The sequence below is a fragment of the Parus major genome, chromosome 13, assembly GCF_001522545.3.
Source record: "Parus major isolate Abel chromosome 13, Parus_major1.1, whole genome shotgun sequence".
Lineage (NCBI taxonomy): Eukaryota > Metazoa > Chordata > Aves > Passeriformes > Paridae > Parus > Parus major.
In genome coordinates this window covers 8,262,698-8,276,088 of record NC_031782.1, presented here as the reverse complement: position 1 = coordinate 8,276,088, position 13,391 = coordinate 8,262,698, and the positions used below count along the sequence as shown (strand labels likewise).

The 13,391-nt window shown below is 37.8% G+C and overlaps 1 protein-coding gene across 2 annotated transcripts in view; it reads left to right on the top strand.

The window, feature by feature from the left end:
- The window catches only part of SPOCK1 (SPARC (osteonectin), cwcv and kazal like domains proteoglycan 1), a 268,583-nt gene that overhangs the window by 72,232 nt on the left and 182,960 nt on the right, over nucleotides 1-13,391 (top strand). Inside the window, exons 3-4 of one of the 2 annotated variants that reach the window (XM_015641869.3) lie at nucleotides 8,489-8,497; nucleotides 11,898-11,943. In XM_015641869.3, coding sequence (XP_015497355.1) covers nucleotides 8,489-8,497; nucleotides 11,898-11,943 — 55 coding nt within the window. The remainder of the gene's footprint in view (nucleotides 1-8,488; nucleotides 8,498-11,897; nucleotides 11,944-13,391) is intronic. The other variant, XM_015641870.1, reaches the window with a different exon arrangement.

The following is a 13,391-nucleotide window of genomic DNA, read 5'->3' as shown; positions in this document are numbered from 1 at the left end:
GCAGATTTTTCCAGTCCTCAGCCAATATTAAAATTCCCTAAGATGTTTTTCATTCATCTGGATTTTTTTCTCTTGAATTCAGATTGCAGTTTCCCTCACAAACATTTCTCAAACTTCTTGGGTAAAAATGAGTTCACCTCTGTTTAAATATTCCTCCAGCTCATATTATGTTTGACTGAGCTGACAAATGGCTTGACAGCCTTCTTGAAATCTGCCAAAATACAGTGTCAGGAATGACAATGCCATGCAAGGTAATAATCTAAATGAATGTTGCTGCAGCTGAGCAGTCACATTCCTGATTCTCTATAATTCAGTTAGAATGAGGCAAGTCCCCAGATGTTTGTTTCTTAGCAATTGGAAAAGTTTGGGTTGTGTTTCCCTATTAACACATGATTATAATTCACATTTCATGGTTAGCTTGCAACAAATTTAACACATTTCAAATTATTCCTTAAATAATGGTGCTTTCTTTATCTGTTCAAACTCCACTGGAGCAAGAGCTGCTGTTATTTAGTTTCTCAGAAATCCCAAACATACATGAATTAGAAGTTTCATAGTGTTTGTGGAGATGAATTCAATCTTTTGGAGTATGGAACGTTAGTGGGTTTGAAGTGTAATTTCCAATTTGAGCTATCTGAGAGAACCTACAAATAGACTTTACAGCTTTAATATAAAAATTATCTTCTCTGTCTTACTAAAATGTGTCTTAATTCCATCAATATTTTAGTGACACTATTATTACAGAATGACAGAATGGTTTGTGTTGGAAGAGACTTTAGAGATCATCTCATTCTAACCCCTGGAATGGGCAGGGACACCTTCCACCAGAATTAGTTTGTTCAAAGCCCCATCCAGCCTGGCCTTGAACACTTCTAGGGATGGGGAAGCCACAGCTTCTCTAAATTGCCAGGTAATTTAGTGTTTTATATCTTGTAGTGCATGTTTTCAGAGATCCTCAGCACATTTCTTTAATTCCATATCCTGTAGTTGCAGCTGCAGTCTCAAATACACATTTCCTTTGATTTTATATCTCTAAGGGTTGGAGATTAGTTTCACTGCAAGTTTGAACTATTTTCTCAGTTGTTAGAATTAAACAGCTAGTTGTATTAGACCTCAGGTGTAAAATTACAGCTGATCAAAATGCAAATGTTCTCTTTTTCTTAAAGAATTCTCTATGACCTTCTGTACTCTTCAGATGTCTGTCAATGCTGGCCTTTTCAGGTTCTGTTCTTTGCTGAAATGCTGTTTTGATTTTCTTTAGACCCATTTCATAATTTAATCCCTTCAAGAATGAGCAACTATAATGTCTAGGGATCAGGAGCAGACTTCTGTTTACAACTGAACAGTTCAAGACTTTGAGATCTGGGAGCTCCATATTCTCTTGAGCCATGGGCACTTGGTTAGAAGGTTCCTGAGATTGGAAAAGAAAGTTTTGCTACATGTTTCTTTCTCATGTCATTGTTCTCTCCGTGCCACACTACATACCGACCTTCTGTCACTGATGCAGAGGCTCATGTTCTGGCAGCCTCAGGAGTGCATTATATCTTCCTGCAGGAGACTCTTTCAGATGTGCCTCCTTGATCCCACTGCATACTACTGGAAGAAATCAAAGGTCACTTAGTTTTCTCAGTTATATCTGAATTTAGCTTGAATGTTGCCTTTTTGTGATATCACAGCTGTGGAAGCCTAATACAACATATATTTCTTATTTATAATTTATCCTTTTCTAAAACAGCTCTGAACATGTGTCAGTAATAATATATATATAATAATATATATATAATAATATATAATAAATGATACTGAATGTTGTTTCTGGAGTGCTTACTCCATGGAATTCCCTGTGTACAGAATTACAAATCTTAAATGATGAATCAAGTGCCAGTGCAAGTATAAATAAAATGATCAAAGTTTCTGAAAACAAGTAACACCTCTGAATTATCTTTGAAACTTTCTGCTCCTTTGTTTGACATGATTCTGAAACAAAGAGTCCAAGTATAGCAACATAATGGGGTTTGTTATCGACTTCAAGCTGACATTATGATGTAGGATTTGCAGCAGTACTTTTGGGGTGAGCAGTTCTGGGATTTGTGTTTAGGGTACAAGGGGTCACTGCCTCTGTCCCTCCTTGAGGGGAAGGTACTGAGGTGGAGTAAAATCTTTATCCAATAATGCTGGAGTTCCCTTGCTGCCAAGGAGTCCTAGCAAAGAGAGGTGTGTAAATTAGAGCACCTTCTTCTTGCATTGCAAATGCAAGGCTTCTGTGGCTTAAAATCTTCAGCATGGATCTGAAGTTGCCTTTGTTCTATGGATTTCTTAAAAACAGATTATGCACAAATTGAGCAGCTCTCTTCTGCTAAAATAAAGTAGGCTCAAAGGTAGTAGAAATCTGTTCTGAGGACAGCCTTAACATTTGAATGCCACTGGAACCATTACTGCAGTTTGTCTGTCTGATGCCTGAATCAGAGTATTTTGTTTCTTTGGCCTTTTTATCTTTTTATTTTTATTATTTTTATTGATTACTTGAGCTAAATCCTTTGAAATACCATTCCAAAAAAGCCTGTTTCTCTACAAAATGCTATTGCTTCAACCAGACAGCAAATAGCAGTCACTGAGGAAAGGTAACTTGTCACTGTTACTTTACAACTGACAACAACAGAAAAATAATTTCTTAATATTCATAAAAAATGTATTTAATCAGGGTAATAAATTAATGAGGAACTGTCAGTAAAAAGAGTTACATTCATGTATCTCCAACGATTTTTCAGGAAATGGGTAGAGATTACACAAGTCTGTCAATAACAAAAGAGCATCATGAAGGACTTTCCTGAATGAAGGGACTTCACTTATGGATGTCCCATCCCTGGAAGTGTCCAAAGCCAGGTTGGATGGGGCCCTGAGTAACCTGGTCTGGGGGTTATCATCATGGCTTGGAACTGGATGAGCTTTAAGGTCCCTTCCAACCCAAACCATTCTGTGACTCTGATGACTGAATCAGAGCTATTATGGACACTTCCATCACATGATAGCTTTTATAAACCGAGCAAGGTACTTAACCTGCTGGGTGTTCCAGTTGTTGGTGACAACCAAAGTGAGGAGCATTTACCTGAGGTGGATCAGCATTTCTGTTTGCAGGAACTGCTGCACATTTTTCACTGCTTTGCTCCTGTTAACCCGCCCTCAGTTTTGCATAATGATTTTTGATGTAGTGTTCTTTTTTTTTTTTTTTCCTTAGAATGGATAAAATGTCAGAGACAATTAAGAGAATGATGTTATAAACTGGAATAGAAACTGCACATTTGTAATGGCTCACAGGGTTTCTAATCTAAAATGTGTACAACCCTCTCCCACACTCAGCAGCTGGTTATGTCATGGACTGGTTGCCCATGACTGCTTCTTCCTAATGCAGCTTTAAGAAATTTCAAATATGGGCTAAAACTGACTAAAGGGCTGCAAAGTTCTGCTTTTCAACAGCAGCATGTTTGATTTCACCTTTTGCAAAGGTTTCTTCAACAATACTCAGAACTAGATTTTCCTTGAAGCTACAAGTGAAGTACAAAGAAATGCCTGTGTGCTCCCAGGGACAGTGCATTGCTCATAATCCAGTATAATTCATACAGTCTCTTTCCAGTCATTAGTTATGCATTTAAATAAGTATTTGAAAGACTTGGGATGTTGTAACCAATTTAATTGTCTCTACAGAAAACTGTGTCCCTAAATATCAGAGTTAAAGAAGTTGATTTTATTCAACTGCTGTTTGTTGCCTTGTATGTTTTGACCACTGGGATTTGTACATCTAAGTAGAACATCAGTATTTAATGCATAACTTTTATTTTATAACTATGATATCAGGAGAATTATCACTTTATTTCATAATGAAATTTTTCCCATTATGGTAAATTAGAGAAAAATTCACATGACTCAGAACAAATTTCTGAAAACTTGTAAAATAAACCAAGAACTAGCAATGTATTTAATCATTATGCAAATTTTTATTCACTGTAAAGCAGTTCCCATGTATGAAAGCAGTGGTAGCATTAGATTTTTTTTTATGTGGGTGTTGTTCTTCAGATACAACCCCCAGATAATCAGCTAAAACACCCCACTGATTGTGTCAAAAACAGCTACTGCAGATGTACTGTCAACGCAACAAGGGTACTGAAAGTAAAGTCACATTGCCAGTGGCCTTATAACCTTCAGGTTAATGTGTTTGGCTTTCAAACTGCCTAAAAACAATTGTTTTCTAAGCACATAATTTGAATTTTTGACTGAAAATTAAGATGTGGAAAGAGTTTAGCAGCTCTCCTTTCAAGGTTTGTTTTCAGTATTACCCCTGTTGAGAATGTGATTTATTAACAACACTACTCTCTATATAGAGAACCTTCCGGGGCCATTCCCCAATAATATTTGCAATTACAAACAGAGAAAGGCATAGTGGTTTTGGTAAGTGGAAAATGAGCAAATGACCATGTGAGAAAGCATCATTAGGCCAGGTTATTCTAGTGAGATTCACAGTATGTGACCTGTGAATCTTCATTTCACATGGTGGGCACTTCTGTTATTTTTCTGTGTTAGTTTGGACCTTGTAATGCTCACCAGAGGCAGTGAGTTAACGTGGCTATCCAGCTGGGAATTCATGCCTAGTTTTAGTTCAGAGATCAGTGCTGCTTTGAGGAATTGCACCTGGAAGGAGAGGGAATATATTTTTGTTATCTCTGTCTTCTCTTCTTCCTTCCTGTCTGACTGTGTGCTGCTCAGTTCACAGCTGGGGAAAGTGGGAGCTGACGGTTCCCATTCCAGTGTTCAGTCTGCTCTTGGAGCTGTGGCTGTGACAGCACAGCACATCCAGCCCAGCAGGGACCAGCCAGTCCATCCCTCAGGAGTTCTGTCTTTCTGGCCTTGTGAGAGCTGTCCAGCCTGCAGCAGAACCTGCTGTGACACAGGACACACTCAAGTGTGAAAAGCTTTATGAACGTGAAGTTAGAGAGAATTATTTCATTCAAGCAGAGGTAGCAGACTCTTTAGCACATGCTAATGAGAGGAAGAGTTCAGCAGAGGTGTGTTGTAGTTCTGAAGTTAGTCTGCCAAAAAGGAGAGCAAAGAATAATAAAACCAAAACACTTTTCCCCTGCCAGCCCCCCGATTTTAGACATTCCAGCACAGGCCAGCACAGACAGTTGTGTGTCCCAGGCACCCAAATATTCCAGCTCTATCAGCCACGTGTGCTGGCACAGGGCTGTGCCACAGCAGCTCTGGAGCTGCTGCCTCACAGCTGGCCCTCATTCATCCTGCTTGGAGCACAAGCAGAGAAAATGAGCATCTGTTAGCCCTCAACATTGTAGACATACACTCTGGCTTCATTCTTTTGGATAAACAAAGAGTGGTTTGGTTTTTTTTAAGAAGTATTTTTAATTTTTACTGTATTTGTCTTTTTACAAAAAGACCTAAAAACTAAAAAAAAAAAACCAAAAATCTCCCCCAAAACCTTAAAGCCAACCAAACAAAAAAAAAACCAAACCAAAACAAAAAAAACCCAACAAAAACAAAACCAAACAAAAAAACCCCGAAAAAACAAACAAAAAAACCCAAAAACAACCAACTGCAAAACCCAAGAGAGCAGCAGGAAGATTTTTATACAAGAGCCCATGTGCAGTTCTCTGATTCCTGGGAGAGAGAGCACAGAATTAGCTAGTGACATCTGAACGTAGAGATCTCATTGGGGAGCTTTGTTCACTGAAGTACTCAGTGGGTAAAATACATTCTCTTCCTCTTAAGCAAATAAAAAAATAAATAGATAAATAAATAATGTGTAATTCGCTGACACAAGCTATTTGCTTAAAACAGGCAATGGGCCTTGGGGAGGTATTTATGACAGGGTGGATTGACTTCAGCAAGGAGCAGCTGGTGCTTTGACACTGCTTGGTGTTGGAGTGATCTGCACTGCAAGGTAGAGAGGCAGAAAATGCAGCTGCATTTTTCTGGAGCTAATTTTAACAAAAGCCATGAGCTGGTAATTACGTTTTTCAGCTGGTCCTTATGAGGGTAAACTGTTTATTCATAAAGGGAAGGTGAAAGAGGGAAACACTAAGCAGGGTGCAAAGCGGTGTTAATAAATGTTCTTCCTGGAGCTACTAAGAAATTTAAACTCCTATTGGCTGGGAGGGGCTGGGAATGAGGATTGTTTCCTTGGGGGTCTCTGCGAGTCCTGGGCTTGCCCCTTTGTGCAGGAGGTTCCTCAGGAGGGGTCTGTGATGAGGTTTTCCTGATGATTCTGCACCAGTTCTCAGGGATCCTTCCAGGCCTTGGGGGAGCAAACTGAGCTGAGCTGGTTCTGAAAGGTACAAAATCAGGGGAATGTTTTCAGTCAGCATCTCGTTTCTGCTCGAGTCATACAAATAAGTTATAAGCTCAATTAATGCAACAAATATAAATATTTATGAACCCATTTAGCTAATGTTTGGCTGTATTTATAAATAAGAGCATCTTGCAAGAGCTTCTTTTTGACAAGTAAATAAAGTGTAGAGAGTGTTTGTGTGTTAAATTATCCATGCTTCATTAACTCTTCCAAAATATCAAGTCTTAGGTAATAACTAAATTCAAAATGACAAAAGAGTAGGATTAGTGGGAATAACTTTAATACTTAAACTTCAGGAGAACAAGAAGCTGTTGTTTACTTTCTTAGTTGGTAGAGGAAGAGAGGATAAATGTGTTTGATTTTGCCATTAATTTTTTTTTTTTAAACTGTATTGTTATTGTAGTGATAGAAGGGGTGATAGGAGGGGAGAACAGTCTCATATTAATGTCCTGGTCTTAGGGACAATTTCTATTTGCTGACTTTTTTGAGGTAACAGGAAATTGTTTTAGACCCAGGTCTACTTCAAGGCTTGATTTTTATTTTTTTTTGCAAATCAGATCGCAGTCTATGAATTCTGATGAATCTGAGGGTTCTGATGAATGAGATTTTTGAAAGTTCTGATTGTTCTGACTTTTTGTGAAGTGTGAAGCTAGTGTTTTTGACATGCCCTTTGCATACTTATTTTAAGATATGAATATTCTCTTGATTGACTTTGTTGATAGCACATCAATCTAAGTTGGCTGGATTTGACTTATTGAATGGTAATGGGTAATTTTGGTCTTAAGAAACAACAATTTATTCTACATGATGTGGTGAAATGGACTTCAGAACATGGTGCTAGTGATGCCATGGTCACTGTTTTGATCCCCATTTGGGCCATTTGCTTAAGAGTTGAACTTGATGATTCTTGGCAGTCCCTTCCAACTCTGTGAGTCTGTGAAAATGTGTTTGCTCTAATCTCTTGATTGCTCAGATCAACATAATAAAAATGCAATGAAGAACTGAGGCCCAAGTCTAGCAATTTCTATTTGCTTTTATAATTTTTTTTTCATTTGTTTTGTTCACAACTGATTCCTAAATCCGAGGGTAAAATCTAGATGGGTTCTATTATGCTCAGTGGTGAACAGATGCAGAACTGAAAAGGAAGCTCCTGTCCCAAGTCTTTCTGTGTGAGAGGCCCCTGGGCTCCCTGCCTTGCCTCCCCAGGCTGTTGCCCACCTCAGGCAGGCAATAAACCTTATCAAGGGGGCAGAAAATAATCTTGCTAAAGGCCTTACCCCACCCCTAGTGAGAACAGAACTCTAGATTTCCTCAAAAATTGCATTGGGCCTGGTTTGACAGGAGCTGAATTTCTTTTCCTATAATTGGAAGTGGAATATTTAAGCTGTGATTTGAGATTCAGAGTCCAGACAAAGCCAGTTGCAGAGGCCAAGCCAACACATCCCTTTCCTTTAACACTGAGTTGAGCTAAAGGTCTCTGATACAGCCTTGGCTTGCAGTATCAGCTCTTCTCTTTTCATGCATGATTTTAGGTGTGCAAAGTCCCTTCAGTTAATTAAAAGATCAACTTAGTCATACGCAACCACTGAACCATAGGCAAAACCTTCAAAGTGTGAATTCTACGCAAGAAAGATATTTTCAAATATTTGTTCATCAAAAATATTTCTCAGTTGCTGTCACCTGCTGCACTGAAGTGGCCTCGTGCCTGGTTTTGCATTGCTTTCAAAGTCCATCCAATAAAGAGTCTTTAAAGTCAGCTAGGAAAAAACCGAAATTACGTCTCTCTTATACCAGGTGTGTACAGATGACTGTGTGGAAAAACACTTTATGGTGGTTTTGCCTGCTAAAAGGAAATGAAAAGGCCTTTTTTGATGCCTTACAGGAAAGAAACATGTTAGTAAAATGGCATTTGGCTAATAGTGCAGCAGATAAAAACTGGGTCATGGCAGCAGAGGTGGAAAACGCAGAAAAGAAAGAGAGAAAATTGTTTCATTTGGGGGTGAAGGTCATCTGAAATAAGTGATTTCACATTTAAAAGGCCACTAAGGAGAAAACTGATGAATGTTAACCTAATTTTGTATTGCTTTATTTAATTCTTTTTTCTTTTCTCATTTGTAATGCTTACGTGTTCAGGAAGTTGAGGTAGGTTTCTCAATTTTAACTTGTAAATATCCAGAGAGTGAATAAAAATATTCACAATATATCATAATTCATTCTATATTTTAAACTCTTCTGATCATCTGTTAATATTGTTACAAATGAAATGCATTGATACATGTTAATTATTTGTGTGAATATTGATTAATTAACATGTTAATATGAAAATTGCATAACTTTCATTGTTACAGAAGGCATAAGGGATGTTTTAGTATCAACCTTAGTAGAATGCTCAGAAATGCACAGATGTCTTTCTATCAGGAAGGTGTTTCACTGAATGGGAAATTTAAATCTCTTAAATCAAGTTGATTGTATTTTTTCATATTATATATATATATATGTGTATATATATAAAAATATATATGTACTGCTTCTCTGTTGGAAGAAGTTACAGTGCAATGATGATACTCCTTCAATGACAACCAGAGTTCCACCTTCCAACAAAAGTCATTTGAGGATATTGTTATAAATCTCAGCCCCTTCCTGAGTACTGGCACAAAGCCCTGTCTGTTTCTGAGTCAGAGCTTGAAGGGTATATTTAAATGTGACACAGATTTTCTGCTCACCATATCTACAGGGTGAGTTTCACCTTTATGGTGCCATAACCCTTCAGTCTCAGTTGTTGCTGGTGTTGATGCTGAAGTGAAGCCCTGGTGCTGTATTTTGTGTTGTTGTGCTTTAATCCAGGTACCACCCAACTCACACCCTCACCCTCCCCATTACCTGGGTGGCATGGGGAGGAGAGCTGAGGGGGAAAAAAAGGTAAACCCCATGATTTGTGCTAAGAAAAGCATTATCATTATTATTATTATTATTATTATTATTATTATTATTATTATTATTATTATTATTACTACAGACATGAATATGTCTCTTAAAATAAATAAACCATAAGACAGACAAGTAATGCCCAATACAGTTTTCACCACCTGCTGAGCAGTGCCCAGCTGGTCCCCTGGTACTGACCATCTCCCCCCAGGTAACTCACCCCAGTTTATATTCTGGGCTTTAAGGTGTGGAATATCCCTTTGGCCAGTTTGGGTCTCTCTTCCTGGCCATTCTTCCTCCTGGCTTCTCTCTGAAAAACCTGGGAAACTGAAAAGTGTTTGGCTTGGAGTAAACACTCCTCAGCAACAACTAAAATATCAGTCTGTTATTAACATTATTCTCATCCTAAATCAGTGCTGTACCAGCTGCTAAGAGGAAAATGAATTCTATCCCAGCTGAAACCAGGACAGTTGTCCAACTGGCATAAGTTACTTTGTACTGCTATTGACTGCACTGCTCTAATGTAATTATAGTCAGTATTTACCCCTATAAATAATAATGGGCTTTATATTTTGAAAATCTCAAAGGTTTTCTCTATTTCACCTTTTAGGGTTTTTTCCCATATTTTTCCTTGTGTATTTTCTATGTTATCACACTAGTTTCAGGCACATTCTAAAATAAACATAATTTCAATTTTCAAAATGGAATACTAAACAGGTCTGCATGAAGGAGAAGAGGAGGAATAATAGATCTACAGAAGAGATAGCTGTGTTGTAGGTATTTTTGTGAGGAAGGTGCATTTTTTGTAAAATACTCCTTTGACACTGAAATTGAGATAAACCCCCTTTCCAATCCTTCTTTCAAAACTGGTTCCATATGCCACCAGCATAAGAAATCCTTGTTGGGAGTTGAATTATTTAACAGTTTCTGATGCTGAAAACCCAGCAGCAAAGCAACACCTTGGAAAAAAATGTAAGCAGGCAAAAACGAATATTTTGTTGTTGAAAAAAATTCTGCTATAAAAGCTGAAAACCCAACACATTCTGAAAAGTGATTAATGCTTGGTGAATTTAGCAGTACATCATCATCAGTTACAAAGCATTGTGTAACCATGAGGAGGTTTTTGTATTAGCAAAGCTGTGAAATTGAAAGGCAAGCCTGTGATTCTATTTCTGGTGCCAAACCCTGTACTTGTGAAGAAAAAAATATGGATACTTTTGATGTATCTGAAATAAATTATGGGTAATAGTCTTTGCTGTTATTGTGGAACATTATTGCTGTCCATGAAGTCAGTATGACACTGAGCATGAACATATTGCTTAAAAAAAATATACATTTCTTCTTGCTAGTCATGCAGAATAATTTGATCTAAGCCAGCATTTGCCTGTGCTTGCCTGTTCCAGAGCAGCAGAACAATCCATGGTCTCCATGCTGTCCATGGTGTTCTGGAAGGAACATGAAGTGAATCTTCTGGTGTTCACTGAGGCTCTGGAGTCCTTCCTCCTGTAGCAGCCTGTTCTGAACCCATAAAGTCATGCTGACTTCCAAATCTCCAAAATATTCCAGGTTAGGGTGACTGGATAGCATGAGAGCATGTGAAATTCAGTGTACTGGAGATAAACAAAGCCCTACAGAAGAAATAATTTAGATGTATTATTCACACAGATGGGTTTTTAGTTACCGACCTGGCAGGAAAAAGAAATCTTGGTGTCATTCTGGACAGCTTGATGAATACATCTCTTTAGTGGCATCCCTCAGGAAATGAATATAGAATACTGGATATATTAAAAAGGAAGCAAAGATGAATATGCAGAAAAAAATGACAGTGTTGTAGAAATTTTCTACGCTTCCTAACCTCAAATTGATAATTCTGTTGTTACCATATCCTCTCAAAGATGACACAAGTGAGATGCAGAATATGCTGAAACTGATACATCAGTTGGGCTTAACTCCCAATTCTTCATCACTAGGGTTGATGGCACTCTGAAGCAGGGAAAACTTTGCCTTCAGATAAATATTTGCTAAGTACACAGAATACAGATTGATCCAACACATGGAAGAGTTTTCCATTCTGTCTGCAGAGAGACTAGTTTGCAACAAGTTTAATAATGGGAACAGTGACAAAAATATTCACAGTGAGTGCTCCTGGAAGTTGATGTACTATTTGATATAATGTTTGCAATATTACTCCTGCATTTCTATACGTTCACAATGGTGGGATTTGCATATGTCCAAATGGATGTATCTTTGAATTTACTTTGCTGACCTTTCAGCACACCAGGATGGTGTGGATCATGTTATACTACCAGAACAATATGTTTTCTTGTCAAAGACTGTAGACTAACATGAAATAATAGAGTCATTATAAAATACTTAATAATGAGCACGCTTTCAAAAACAATCCAGAAGAAAAACTCAAGGTGCTGAATTCTTCATTCTTTAATTTCTAACCTGCATTAACCACTCTCTAGGACACAACCTGTTGATAGTCTTATCTGATTGGAGCTAAATCTGTTAGAATCAACACACAAATTGATTCATTTAGTTGTGTGAAATAGTACTGAAAACACTGATTGTATTTTTCCTGAAATTTCTTTTTTTTTTTATTTCCATTTAGGATGATTATTTCAGAAACTGGAATCCAAACAAGCCATTTGATCAAGGTAAACTTAGTACACATTTTGTGGTTGTTGTCTGCTATTTTGTGATATCCCCATATGCTTTATGCCTCTCCTCCTCTGTCTGTCCCGTGCATTAGTGGAGAGCTATATTCATCCTTACATCTCGTTCCCAATTTAGGCACAGCTTGAGGTGCTTTATGTAGAAGAGTTTGACTCATCTTGGTATTTTTTCACCGTTTTTTAATCCCCATCCATTCCACTTTATATTCAATGATGAAATGTGTGCTCAAAGAGATTCTCTGTAACCATGAATCTTGGTTTAACATGCAATTTAAAACAGGGATCTTCACATTCATTTTCTTTCATGTTAAAGGCTTTGCTAAATTAATGTTGTAAATGTAACCACTGCATTTTCTAACACTCAAGGGGCCAATTCTTTACAACCAGCTGTAATGCATGAATTTCAGGACTGATTTTAAAAGGGAAATGGTGTTGTGTGTATGATGCTGTTCCAGGTGCAGGCTCTGTAAATGATGTTTTGCACTTTGTCTTGGTGAGTGTTTAAGTTATGGCAGTACTTAAAATATTTCTAGGGCAGCCACTAAAGGATAGGGAAAAAACCCAATGTAATTGTGTCCAGGATAGCGCTGGACACAACATCCATACCAGGAAAAAGAAATTCAAAATTACTCAAGTGTTTAGGAAGAAAATACTTACTGGAAGTCTCTGAAGGTGCTTTTGAAAATTTCACTTTACATCTATTCTGTATTTCATTGCTAAGCATGTTCCTTGTATTGTCTGTAGCTCACAGGAATATCATTGGGGTTAGAGCTTAAGAGTGTAGATACTCTGTCTTTAGGGAAATGGAACTTTAGTGTCAAAGGAAAGGCAAAGTTGATGCTTTTGTCAAGACACATATCCACAGAGGTTTTCAAAAGCATTTGAGGGATTTAGGATTACAAATCCTATTGACTTCAAATGGAACTTATGCTCCTATCACTTTCAGAGGCCTTGCGACCCTCTGTCTTCCCAAGAGGAAAAACAAAAAGGTAAATCCTGGCAAAGTATTGTAGGGAGATTTTCAGCTGACATGCTTTAAAACTGTCCTGTTTATTGTGTTACTGAGATGTCTGACTCTGGGCAAAACCAGGAATGCTTGTAGAGAATCTAAAGTCACACATGGATACCTTGAAGGGATATGTCAGTGTCTCTTGAAGATTTCTGTCTCTTTATAAAGAAAACAATCGTTTCTTTTTCAGCACAGAGTTTCTCTGACACTGTGGATGTCTCTGGTCAGGAAGCAGAATGCAGACTGAGGGATGCAGTCTGAGCTGAGTGCTCTGCCCTGCACAAAGATCCATGCACTGCTTTTATTCTCACTTAAATCTTACAGATAGATTTTATTTGGCCAGTAGATCATTCTTTTAGACAGAAAATTTGCCCTGACTAGGACATTAAAAACAGCCACTCAAACATTTCTAAAGAGATTT